Source organism: Labrus bergylta, chromosome 6 (genome assembly GCF_963930695.1).
Source record: "Labrus bergylta chromosome 6, fLabBer1.1, whole genome shotgun sequence".
NCBI lineage: Eukaryota > Metazoa > Chordata > Actinopteri > Labriformes > Labridae > Labrus > Labrus bergylta.
The window spans coordinates 27,620,934-27,634,387 of record NC_089200.1 but is presented as its reverse complement, the minus strand read 5'-3'; the positions used below and the strand labels follow the sequence as shown (position 1 = coordinate 27,634,387).

Here is a 13,454-nt window from a genome sequence, read left to right as displayed (position 1 = left end):
ATTTAGTTTGTTTTCATTTTTGTTTCGATTTATTAAACTTTACTTTATATTAAAATTGATATAGTGATCCAGTTTCTTTAGTGCATACAGCATTAAAATGAATAATGGGATTTTTCCATTTATGAAAAATGGAGATAAGTGTGGATATACTAACAGGTATAACACATTGAAAAGATGGTAAATGAACTTGAGCAACATGGGGCTAAGTGTCTTACCCACAGACACATCAACATGTGGCTGCAGGAGCTGGGGATCGAATCCCCAACCTTTGGAGATATAAGTTTTCGATTTTCCACCAAAACTCAAAATTTTTCTCATCTACAAGGTGATCCATAATAATTTTTTTATGACACCAGTCCTTAAAATTTGACTCAATATTCAGAATGAGTATTTTGTTTTGAGTATTTTTTGACAGAAGTGAGTCCCTGTTCAGTTATGTAAAGTTATGTGTTTCCAGATACACTCGTCGTTTCTTTGTAGATCGAACAGTAGGTTCATTGAGTGTGTATATATTTACTTTACTTCCTGGCAGTCACTGATCCAACAGAAGCCGGAAAAGCCTGAATGGTGAGATTTTTTTAAACAGGTGTGATGAAAATATCTCTTAAGAGTCTGTTAGCCAAACACTCTCTGTGAGGTTCAGCCTCTCAATCTTCTACTGAAACGTACAGCATTATGTCCTGGGTGAGTCTGATATGCAACCTTTTAGTTTCTCTTTACCTTTGATGTATGCACCGTCAGTCTCTATACAGGCCAGACGGATCCTAACAACCAGGGTTCAGTAAGCTTAGCTTTGCACACTTCCAAAGACTTCACGACTGCAGAAGAACTTAAGGGGAAATGAGTTTGGTTTAATAAAGCTGGAAAAAAATAATTTAAAACTCATTTTAAAAAGTACATGTATCAAACTGAAGATGTACTTGTGATACAAAATTCAACAACATATAATGTAAAACAGGAGATAAATTTAAAGATGGATCTACTCATGAGAAAAAAACGTGAGAACGTCATCATTGAGTTGTTCTGAAATCCTGCTCACACTTTTTTAAGAAGATTCTGGGATTCAAAGATGTTTTTTAAATTCTTATATGCAAGTTATTAATTTTCCAGGATTAGAAGGATGAGAAGTACATATGTAACCTTTGTGTGAGGTTACATATGAACTTCAGTGAGTCGTGCAGACAAGAAAAGTCAACACATTCTGATCTTTTGAACCTTTAAAGCAGGGGGTGGTACCTCAGCAGTAGGACACTGTGCTTTCACAATCTGAAGTGTACAAGCAGAGTTAGGAAAGTCTTTTGTATTCATTAACTCTCGTTTAAGACAGACATGGAGCTCGGATCAACGGTTCGAGCTGTGAGGAGTCAACGGGTGCTGGTTGGTGATGAAGTCAAGCCTGCTGTTATCTTAATAAAAGATGGGAAAATCTGTCAAATACTCTCAGACAGGGACCTTTCTGCGGCTGATGCATGTGAGGTAAGCTGGCTAAGATGAAGATAATCACAAGTTTATGAGAGCAAATGCACTGATTTAAACCTGATGTTTATAGGTAGTAAACAGTGTTATCTTGTGTGTGGCTCACCTGTGACAGCAGGTGTTGGATGTGGGCGACAGTGTGGTGATGCCGGGTGTTGTAGACTGTCACGTCCATGTGAATGAACCAGGCCGCACCTCCTGGGAGGGTTTCTGGACCGCTACCAGGGCTGCTGCAGCAGGGGGAGTGACAACCATTGTGGACATGCCGCTGTAAGTTTGAGAGCCCCTCATAAAATCAATCAGCACCCAACAACATGCAAGGTCACTGGTGGACGGCAAAGGTTGTAAAGTAAACAAAATGTTAAAGAACTGGCCTCTCCGAGCAGGAGTACAAGTTATTATATAACACTAAAGTACAAACTGTGAGCTTGACAGTTGTGTTTGTTTGAAAATAAAGGGGATGAAATACACTGAAAAGACTCAGAGGTGCTACATCTTTTATGTTGTCTATGATGACACACAATGCAGTTAGTGTATTAGTAGTAATAAAATCCATACCTGAGCAACCTTTTTCATCACACGTTTGTGCATTAGCTGCTTTGTTGTTTTATGATTTTGTCTTTAGCATTGTCCTTTATAATAATAAAATGTTATTGAATACATTAAGATCATTTACAAACACACGTCTACATCATAGATTTGACCTGAACAGTTCCGTTTTCAAGTCCTCACAAATGTCTATTAACACTAATATGTCACGATTTTGCACTGTCCCTGTCCTGGTTTTAACCAACCAAAACAATACACCATGCTTGCTACATTTTATATCAATCAATGTTGTTCCCAAGGCTGTTGCTTAGTTAGCCTAACTATCATAATAACATGACCTGCTGTGTTTTCCAAAGAGCTCCAGGAGAGTTACAGCTTAATTCAAAAAGCACCAGGCGATGAATATGTTGCATTTTGCACACACTGCACTTGTCCATTTTCAGTTGCCCACGGGGGAAATGCCAATATACAAAGCCATATTAAATCTTAGAAACACAAACGGTGGGTATAGACTGAGAGTAGCACTGTTACGTTCCACTTTGGTGAGGCAAACACCGATGAAAACCAACAAGCTGCTCAGGAGGGCAGCTTTGCCTACCACCTTGTGTGACCAGTGAAGGTCAATACATGTGGCTTGACAGTCAAATTAAAGTGTCCCCATTTGGAGGTTTGAAAATATGATCACATTATCTTTACTCTGAGTTCCTTTGTCAAATTGGGGTTAAGATTTTTATATTTCATGCATTATGATCTCCACAGAAACAGCATCCCTCCAACCACCACACTTGGTCATTTTCATGAGAAGCAGCGGGAAGCTACAGGACAGTGTTTTGTGGACACGGCCTTCTGGGGAGGTGTGATTCCTGGCAACCAGGTACAGTGCAACATCCATCCATACATTAATATCTATACACCTGAACCCGTTCTGGGTCACTGGGGGGACTGAAGCTAATACCAGCTGTCATGGGTGAGAGGCGGCGTAAAGCCTGGACAAGTCGCCAGTCAATCACAGGGCTTACAGTGGAGCAGCATACATTTATTCTCTATGGTGTCAGGCTATAAGCAAACCAAATCACTGATGTCTTCTTATTAGCTAGAGCTTCGGCCGATGATCCAGGCTGGTGTGGCCGGCTTCAAGTGTTTCCTCATCCACAGTGGGGTGGACGAGTTCCCGCATGTGACCAACAGTGATCTGCACTCAGCCATGAAGCAGCTGCAAGGCACAGGAAGTGTCCTGCTGGTAACTGATCAACTACAGCATCTTTCATACAAATGGTGTTAATTAAAGACACATGTAAAAAAATTAAGTATAGTAACATGACTGAAGAATCTCTTGCTCTGTCTTCTTTAGTTTCATGCAGAAATAGAAGTTCAGCAAACATCAGAGGAGAACGGCGGTATGTTTTATCCATTTGGACCATTCAAAACAAGATTTCAGCTTTGCATGCTAAAATGATCTTATAATCAAACCTCAAGTATATCAGTGTTACACTAATATTCTGCCCTCTTTCTTAAATACTCCCTTTCTACTAATAAATGTTGATATATTTCTGCCTACATCCTTTCCCATGTTAGACCCCTGTCAGTACTCCTCCTTTCTGCAGTCCAGGCCTGATGTAATGGAAGTGGAGGCAATTCAAACGGTCACAGAACTCTGCCTCCAGTACCAGTAAGAACATTAGCCTGTTTACAAACGACCACTATATCCGAGTGGATAGATGTTTTGTATTTAGATGCGTTTGCAGCATGATGCCACAATCAGCTAATGCTCTCTGCTCCAGAGTGAGGTGCCATATCGTTCACTTGTCCTCTGCAAAGCCATTAAAACTGATCCAGGAAGCCCGACAGGCTGGAGCCCCCCTCACAGTGGAGACCACCCACCACTACCTCAGCCTGTGTGCAGAGAATATACCTTCAGGGGCCACTCAGTTCAAGTGCTGCCCCCCCATCAGAGGATCTCATAATCAGGTATATAAAAAAAACTAACAACAACCAGACCGTCTATTATAGCATTAACAAAAAACTGGTCTGTGTTAGCTTAATTGAAGATTGATTTTGTCCCCTCAGGAGCAGTTATGGTCCGCACTTAAAGCTGGACAGATTGACATGGTGGTGTCCGATCACTCCCCCTGCACACCTGATCTGAAGAGACTGGAGAGTGGAGACTTCAGTCAGGCTTGGGGAGGAATTTCTTCTCTACAGTTTGGTAACTTAACAGATGCAACATACATGTTGAAGGGGGATTTTCTTTTTCTTTTAAGTTTTATGGGGAGGTCCATTCAATGTTGATAGAAAATCTAATCACCAGAAGCAACATACTCAGTTCATGCTATACTGACCAGGAAAGCCATAACCTCACCACTGCAAGGCTGCAGTTCTTCACCCAGTATACTATCTGTTTTTGAGTTGCCAGTTAGGTCTTGGGGTTAGAACGTGCAGTCGAACCCTCTGCACCACATTGCTTGATGACAATTTTGCAGTTTGAAGCCATGTTTTTGCTGCTAGTTTGCAAAAAAAGCAACAATCAAATTTGCAGCTGCACCAAGATGCACCCATGAGACACAAAAAGAAAATAAACACCAGCTACCAGAATTTTAGAACTATAGCCCTCGCTGAGATGGTGAATTCAGGATGAAAACATTTTGTTCTTCCAGAAACATCAAACATCACTGTCATCTGATTTGTTTGTTGGCCTGTTGGAAACCACCAGCTATCTAAGCTTTGATATTGAGTCTTCTTCTTTGGTTGTACTGATAACAAACTAAAAAAAAGAAACTACACTAGAAATATCAACCCTCAGATGTACTGTAAGGGCAGAGTATGTTTTCAAATGAGGAAACATTTGTTAATTTGTGGGTCACATTAACACATTGGCCTAATGTGTTATTATCCAGCTGCAGAATTGCATTAGATTGAGACCTATGGATGCATCTTCACAGTAACGTCCAATGCATCCTGGGACATGTAAGCGCACGGCATGACTCTGCAGAATAAACATCTCCACCTTCTCAGTCAGTTAAGCACAATGAGGACTTTATGGCTTCACTTGACAACATGTACCACCAACACAGATTCACCGTCCACAAAAAGGAAACTGAGACCAAAGCCCGTTTGTTTTTTTGATTGCTCACTTTTGATATTTTAGTTTACCTAACCCCTGCGTGTGTAAGTTCGAAGACATTATCATGCTCTGATCTTGACTCATTAATTTCCCATGTTTATTTAATTGTGAAATAGGACCCTTATTTATCTCAGTAAATTACACGTGTAAGTTGGAGTTGATTTTAAATGCTTGATTTACAGTTTTTATCTGAATATAGGGCTGTTAACGTCACAACAAAATGTCCATGGCTGCTGTTTCAGAGTCATGGCAGCTCTCACATTATGCCTGTCTATAGAAAAGCTCCAGGATGTGTCTTAAGATGACAAATCCTGTCTTGTGTTCAGCTGAAAGAGACACTCTCTTAAAATCCTCTACTTTAAATCTAGCCTGTGCAACACAACAGGAAATTTATATGCAGATTTCTCTTTTTAAGATGCATTAGTTGTTTCCTCTTTTCCCTCCTCCTAAACATAATCCCCTCTGGAAATCTCACAAACTGAGCAAAGTTCACACAGAGGTAAACAGCAGCTGAGTGCCAGAACAATCATTTACTGTTCAGACGCAGTGAGAGAGACTAAATGGTCAAAGTCTGACCAAAGAAAGACTGACACTTATCCACAGTGTTTGACCTCCTATAATCATGACACTTCACGATGTGATTGTGCATTTACAGAAGAATGACTGCAGGCAGAAGAGGAAAGCGTCTTAAATATTTGATGGTGTCAGAGCTGTTTAACCACTCCACCCATTTGAACCATTGTCAGGCCTGCCTCTGTTCTGGACTTCAGCCAGTAAGAGAGGCTTTCAGCTGAGTGACGTGGTGAGACTCCTCAGCCGGAAAACAGCCCAGCTGTGTTCTCTGGACCACCACAAGGGCAGCCTCACCCCCGGCTTTGATGCTGACCTTGTCATATGGGACCCCGAGCGAGAATTCAAAGTTTGTATAAAGAACCTCTCAAATCTTTTATTATAAAGCAAAACCTGAAAACCCTTTCTGTATTCAGACTCATTTTCTGTCATGCCTCACAGATTGAAGAAGAAAATGTTCATCATAAGAACAAGGTAAATCAGATTTAATGTGCAAATAATATGATGTCAGGAGCCTTTATGTTTAAGTCTTTTAAGCTTATGATCTGTGTGTGTTTTTGTGTGTAGGTAACTCCGTACCTTGGTGTCACACTGCAAGGCGTTGTGTGCTCCACCATCGTCAGGGGGCATCTGGTGTACAGCGAAGGCTCCTTCTGCCCGAGGCCTCTGGGGAAACATCTCCTCATCCCTCAGAGGACAAATCAAGCCCAACTGTGAAGACGAACGACAATAAGCTGCAAAAACCCTCAATAAATTTAAGTGTCTGTGTGAGATGAGTGCCTCATGTGGTTGTCTTAATTTCTCTCCCACTGAACAAATGATTTTCATTAGTTTTTATTGCCTATATTTTACAACACAGCTTGTATTTGTTATAGAACTGGGTAGACATGCTGGTTTCATTTTTTTTTTTTCATTTAATAGCTCCATTTTTTAATATTTGGGGGTTTAGTCATTAAGATTGAGACACTCCTAAAACATCATCCTGTGTTCAACACAAAATACAACTGATCTAAAGTCACATGGCCAAAATTACACAGACCGTACAAACTGTTTGTAAAAGTTATGATCCAGAGACCTTCACATTCAGAGGAATAGATAAAGGTTTCATTATTAGCTTCTAAACAGCTGAGACATAAATGATCAGGGGCTGTAATTTTGTTCTACAGGCCATAACAATATGTCTTTGATTCAGCTTTTGGCAATTCATTTTTAACCCAAATAAACAGAGTGGTGTAGTAATGGTGCTGCCCCCATTAGTGTGCATGTATAAGTACTAGTGTACTCATTAGGGTATATGTTATACATAAATATTTTGCTTCCTGTACCTTTTATTTATTTTGGTTTTTTTTATCTTCTGCTTTATTAATTTAGAACATTTATTGATGTTATCTCCAAACACCAGTCTGTGAAAAATTACTGCAAATCCCTCTAAAACATGTTTATAGTAACTGAACTTTTAATAAGACATGTGTTGTTTACAAAAAGGGATATGGAGACAGAAAGCAGACACTCCTCCCTGCAGAGCCTTCATGCTCCTTGTAACTGCACAGTCATTTCTAGGTTTAATATGCTCAACCGTCTTCCCAGTAAAGAATTTGCAGTAAATATTAACATTATTTACTTCACGTCGAATCGACTCAACAAATGTGTTGTTCACAGGGGCAAAAGTGCAGCAGTGTAATGGTGAAGCTTGATTCTCCAGAGAGTCTGTGGTCAATGATTAACATTTGAATTCAGGTTGACCTTTGTATCTTAAAAACTAGCTGCTCTCCCTGTGCACAGAAAGTGTTGACAAAGTCTACAGGAGCTCACTGGTCAGACAGAGGGGAGGTCTCAGCTCTGCGTTTACCCTTTTCTGCTGCTTTTCTGTGCTTTCACTGCTTTGTCACACAGCTGGGAACATGTCGTCCATCTCTGTACCGCCGCCAAAATGTCTGCAGAAACCACTGACTGTTCCATTTCGTCACATGTTTGGACCAGGACCTTCCAACGTTCCTCCTCGAATCCTGGAGGCCGGGGCCAATCCTGTCATAGGGCACATGCATCCAGAGATATTTGAGGTAACTCAGTGGTCCAACACGTTTAGCAGCCCTCTAAGGAGGAGAAACACAGGATGAAAAAAACATAGCATTTTACAAGCAGACCTTTACAAGCAGCATTAATCTACAGATATACACTTTAGGAGCTAAAGAAAGCTCAATATAAAACTATATAAACTGTCTATATTGTACCTGAGGATTATTGTAATAATGTGTAGCTTCTTCTTTCCAAATATCCCTGCAGTTTTCATATATATAGATCTTGGTTTGTGCTTTTCAATTCATTCTACTTTGTACTTCTACCACATTACTCTTACTCATACATTTATTAAACAGTTTGCTAAAAAAAAAGCATCATGTGAGTTTAGCCACACATTACAATGTCAAATATTTAATATCAGCTCCAAGCAACTGAAGCTTTAAAATGCTGTTTACATGTGCAAGCATCAGAAACAATAATGAAATACTACAGCATATAACAATATTAAACTCTCATAAGGAGGATTCTCCATTATGAATAATCTTATTTAATCTGAAAGCACGTTTTGCAGAGAATATGTGTGTACTTTAACTGGTATATTTTGAGTGCAGGGCTTTGCGCGCCCTCTTGGTAGCCTGGGTAGAACTATTACGGTACCGTTATTTTACTGTTAGCTAAAATGTTGCGCTGACTAATGTTAGCATATTTTAAAACTAACAATCATTGCAAAAGGGATGCAGTCTAAGCTAACAGTAAATTGTAGGTACTCATTAAAATGCTGAAATTTAAAACAACAAAGGACTTTTAATTTCTGTTAACCCATTTGGAGGACATGTGAACTTTCGATGACTGAAAAAAGAAACTACAAAGTGCAATTGGAAAGTTAATTCACTGTGAAAGATGAGGGGTTTAGTTGTGATTATTGAGGACGGGGTAAGGGGCAAAACATTGAATGATATCAAACATGTGTCACAAGAATGTAACAACTAGATATTCAGGAAACTAATAAAAAAGTTCATTTTAGAAGCTTGTGTATAAGTTAACTGAGTTTTGCGTGGTGCCGATGACCGAGAGGTTAAGTCCTACCCAATGTACGGAGGCTATTGTTCTTCAAGAGCAAGTTCAAATCTGACCTGCGGCTCATTTCCACATCATTCCCCTCTCCCTCACTGGTTTCCTACTCTATCAAATAAAGGCATAAAAACCTAAAAATATATTTAAAAAGAAAAAAAATTTAGTTTTGCATTTTTACTTTAAATTAACTTAAAGCTTCTTTGAGCTTGAACTTTTGATTCTGGCGCCCCCTGTGGAAAACAGAACCACTTTCCTAATCTTTTCCTGTGCATTTGTAACATGTGTTTTCTGTCAAAAAAATCCTTCTTTGTTTTAAATTTTAGAAATGGAGCTCACAAAGAATAAGATGTGGAAACATTTTTAAAAGGCTGTTTTGACGGTGTTATTGCTATTCACATTGTCTGACAACAACCAACTCGTAACAGTTTCAGGAAATAGAATATCAAATAAAGAAATAGTCAACCTTGTCACTGATGGTCTGGTTTGCTTAAGTAGGTCAAATGGAGATGTCAATATTGATATCAGACTGTTTCTTTACCAGCCAAAAACTTAGAGGAGGCGCTTTAAATGAGTCAAACTTTGCCCATCGATCTCTAGTTCAACACCTTATCTGGACCTAATTCAAGCTCATTAGCATATGTGGCATGTATCTCACTAAACACGTATCCCTGACGTTGAAATAATTGATACACCATTGAGCTCTAAGGTTTTAATCTAACCTGTTAGGACATATGTCAGTCTGTCCATCACAGAGAGCAACAGGGTGGAATAACAAAAGAATATATGTCTATTCAAACCTTTAACTAACATTTGTTTTTTTTATGTTGCAGATAATGAATGACATTAAAAGTGGAATCCAGTACATGTTTCAAACTCAGAACAACATGACATTAGCAGTGAGCGGCACTGGACACACTGCGATGGAGTGTGCCATCTTCAACACGGTGGAGGCCGGGGAGAGCGTGCTGGCTGCAGTCAACGGCATATGGGGTGAACGAGCAGCGGAAATGGCTGAAAGGATTGGTAAGACTTGTGGTGGTCCTTTATCCCTCATGAAATACTTTAAAAATACCAAAACCAACAAAGAGTCAATTATTTTCTCTCTTCCTCTCAACTAAGAACATGATTCCTAGGTTTTTACTGAAACTTAAAAACAGTTCACACCGTGATAGCTTCTCTTGAAAACAGTTCAGGAATTCTCTTGAAAAAGCTGGACGCTGTGGTTAAACGACCTGGACGTGTTTGGCGCTTCTTTAGTCGTCTGCATACTCAAAGCACTTTTGCGCTAAATGTCGCATTCACGTTTTCATTCACATTCATTCACATTCACACACTGATGGCAGAGGATGCTACGTACTGTAAAATGCTGAACTGCCCATAAGTACGATTCCATTCACACGCTGCTGGCTATGTAGTGGGACCGATTTGGGGTTCAGAATCTTGACACTTAAATATGTGAGTGCAATAGCTGGGGATCAAACCCTCAAACTTTATGTTAAGGGACAACGTTGCTATAGAGCCTTTTTGTAGAAAAGGAACAATTTCATGAGCTTTGTACCAATAATAACATCACATAATGTTTCCATCCTTGTTCCTTTAAATAAGCTCTTAAAGTAAAAATACAATTGTATTCTGAGGTTATTCATCCACATGCACTTTAATTCACTTCAATCCAAAAGGTGCCAGAGTGAACACAATAGTGGCACCCCCTGGTGGATTCTTATCCAATGAAGACATTGAAAAGGTATCACTGCTTTTTTGTAATCATCAGATTACACAAATTATTTGTCACAGCTACTGTTTTGTGATCAAACTGTTCTCTCATCACAGGCCTTATCAAAACACAGACCAGCGGTGTTCTTCCTCGCACATGGAGAGTCTTCTACAGGAGTCCTGCATCCTTTAGACGGTATCGGACAGCTGTGCCATAAGTAAGACGCAGCATTCACTCATATCTGTGATAATAAGGGAAGGTGTGATCTGTATTATGTTTGTTTCCTACAGGTATAACTGCTTGTTTCTTGTTGACTCTGTGGCGTCAATCGGGGGAGCTCCTCTGTACATGGATCAGCAAGGTTGAGTATTAAAAGCTGCTTGATGTTTTTTTAGTTAACTGCTAATGACACATTTAACTGTGTTACATTATCTGTTTTGACTTTTGTATTTGCAGAGATAGACATCCTATACACAGGCTCCCAAAAAGTTCTGAATGCTCCTCCAGGTACAGCACCAATCTCGTTCAGTGAAAGAGCATGGTGAGAAATTAATCAAAAAGTCTAGTTTGCAAAGTTTATAACATGCAAGATGCAAGAATTTAAAGGATGAATCTTTCTACAGCCAGAAGATATTTAACCGCAGAACAAAGCCTGTGTCATTCTTCTTGGATCTGGGTTGGCTTGCAAACTACTGGGGATGTGACGGCAAACCCTCAAGAGTGTAAGATAACTTTTTTTTAATACACACAGGAACTGATCTTTTTTTTTTTTTAAATATAAGCCATACTTTCACAAATGCTGAATATATCTATGTCTTTAATTTATCCTCTACAGATATCACCACACAGGTCCAGTCACTGCTTTTTACTGTCTGAGGGAGAGTCTGGCCGTCCTTGTTGAGGAGGTGCGACTTTAGTTGCATGAGAAATTTTGACTTTTTTTCAGCTTTAACCCTTAAGAGTTACAGCAGTTTTAAAGATTAATTTAAGGCGCTTTTTATACCTTTATTTTAGAGATAGGACAGTGGATAGAGTTAGAAATCAGGGAGAGAGAGAGAGAGAGAGAGTGGGAAATGACATGCGGTAAAGCAGCCAGGGGTCAGATTTGAACCCAGGCTGCCCGCTTTGAGGACTGTGGCCTCAAACTAGGCCACCAGTGCCTGAGTTACAACAAATAGCAAATGAGCAGGTTGTGCAATCACAAAAATGTAGAATTTCACTTGTATACTTTGCTTTATTATCTTTTCACTCTAAATGCGGCTGTTATTTACTAAATGAACATTGATCATACTGTATTGAAGAATATGTGAAACTATAAAGTGAGATAAAAAAATTAATGGAATGGTTCAGTCAAGGAATAAAGCACCTGAGAAGTAGGATCATTTTATAATCTGTCCTTTGTTGTTGACTTCTTCTGCAAACCAGTAAAGAATCCCTCTGCTGGACATTTGAAAGTATGCAAACTAACCAGCAAGGTTTTGCATGATATCATGCCAAGATACCTCGGCTCTACATAAGCTTGCTTCCAGTGTCACTGAGAGCCTTGCATGGTCTAGCTCCGGCTTTTATCACTGAGCTGCTGAGGACATGTAACACCAGCAGGTCCCTGAGGTCCTCTGACCAGGGTCTGCTGGTTGTTCCTCGCAAGAGACTGAAACCAAAAGGAGACTATGCCTCTGAGGTGGCTCCTACATTTTTAAACCGTCTTCCCCCAGAACTGAGAGCTGTGACACTTTTAAAAAACAGCTAAAGACTCATCTATTCAGACTTGGCTGTGTTTGATCCGTCTATATTTTATTTTATGTACCTGTCTGTTTGTAATGTCTCTGCTTTGTCCTTTATTATGAAGCACTTTGTGACGTCTGTTCTTGAAATGTTCTATATAAATAAACCTTACTTACTTACTTACATTATAGCTCAAAGCACCACTGCTGTGCTGTTAGCATTGCTGTGATTACTGCCTTTAATATTAGCATGCATACATTTATGTCATAAATGGTAAAGGTATGTCATTTATGTTATAAATGGTAATGATCTCTTTTTTTCCACATTTCTCTGGTCACCTAAGGGTCTGGAGAACTCATGGGAAAGACATCAAAACGTGGCAGAATATTTCCATGCTGGTTTAGAGAGCATGGGTCTAAAACTATTTGTCAAAGAAAAGGTGAGTTTCAAACGTGTCATAAATGATATGTGGTAGAATTTACATCATGTATGAAACCAAAGTCCTGACTTTAATGGTTATTTCAGACAGCAAGACTGCCAACGGTGACCACTATTGTTGCTCCTCATGGATACGACTGGAAAGAGATCACAACATACATCATGAAAACACATAATCTGGAGATTTCTGGAGGGCTTGGACCATCAGTTGGCTTGGTAAGAGTTAATGTGGCCATACACCCAGTTCTTTATTTGTTTGGCGAGAAGTTGCTTAAGTATTCTAATCCCCTGTTGTGTTTTTTTTACTTTCCAGGTGCTGCGTGTGGGACTGATGGGATGTAACAGCAGCAAGGCTAACGTTGACATGGTGTTAGCTGCACTGAAAGATGCTCTGAAACACTGCCATAAGAGTAAAGTGTAACATGCTGAAAAAGACAATCCTGAATCAATGCTACTGTCACCATGAAAAGACTGTTTCACAATAAATCTGTTGTCATTCTGAGTAATAGTCTTGTGCAGTTTAATCACTACAAAAAGATGCGTTATCTTTTTGTTAGGATTAGCATCATTATTTGTGGGTTTTCTCATAGCTTTTTTGATAATTCTTACTGGAAAGGTGCAACACATTTCTGTTGCTTTTAGTCCAATGTACAGTTTTGTGTATCTATGTATTCAAACTAGCTGATTTCATAGCTCTGAAGTGAAGCGTCCAACTTCCTGACGCCCCCTGCCATTCATGAGTGACAGACTCTCCCCTGGTTTCTACCA

At 39.5% G+C, this 13,454-nt stretch overlaps 2 protein-coding genes across 3 annotated transcripts; both read left to right on the top strand.

Moving 5' to 3' along the window:
* The first annotated feature begins 1,241 nt into the window (after nucleotides 1-1,241).
* On the top strand, nucleotides 1,242-6,487 carry zgc:103559. Of its 2 annotated transcripts, none has more exons than XM_020632003.3 (11): nucleotides 1,242-1,476; nucleotides 1,592-1,746; nucleotides 2,785-2,899; nucleotides 3,119-3,265; nucleotides 3,377-3,422; nucleotides 3,601-3,694; nucleotides 3,807-3,993; nucleotides 4,093-4,231; nucleotides 5,893-6,065; nucleotides 6,158-6,190; nucleotides 6,284-6,487. In XM_020632003.3, the coding sequence occupies exons 1-11, from the start codon at nucleotides 1,330-1,332 to the stop codon at nucleotides 6,431-6,433; spliced, it is 1,386 nt and encodes a 461-aa protein (XP_020487659.1). In that variant the 5' UTR covers nucleotides 1,242-1,329; the 3' UTR covers nucleotides 6,434-6,487. The 2 variants fall into 2 exon arrangements, with proteins under 2 accessions (XP_020487659.1, XP_020487675.1); XM_020632019.3 differs by having other exon boundaries at nucleotides 1,243-1,476; nucleotides 1,595-1,746.
* A 1,014-nt stretch (nucleotides 6,488-7,501) lies between these two features.
* On the top strand, nucleotides 7,502-13,188 carry agxta (alanine--glyoxylate and serine--pyruvate aminotransferase a). Its single transcript, XM_020631155.3, has 11 exons — nucleotides 7,502-7,776; nucleotides 9,640-9,832; nucleotides 10,489-10,553; nucleotides 10,640-10,740; nucleotides 10,814-10,884; nucleotides 10,980-11,064; nucleotides 11,147-11,245; nucleotides 11,359-11,428; nucleotides 12,592-12,687; nucleotides 12,774-12,902; nucleotides 13,000-13,188. Exons 1-11 carry the CDS (start codon nucleotides 7,618-7,620, stop codon nucleotides 13,105-13,107), a joined length of 1,176 nt encoding a protein of 391 aa, XP_020486811.2. The 5' UTR covers nucleotides 7,502-7,617; the 3' UTR covers nucleotides 13,108-13,188.
* The last annotated feature ends 266 nt before the right edge of the window (nucleotides 13,189-13,454 follow it).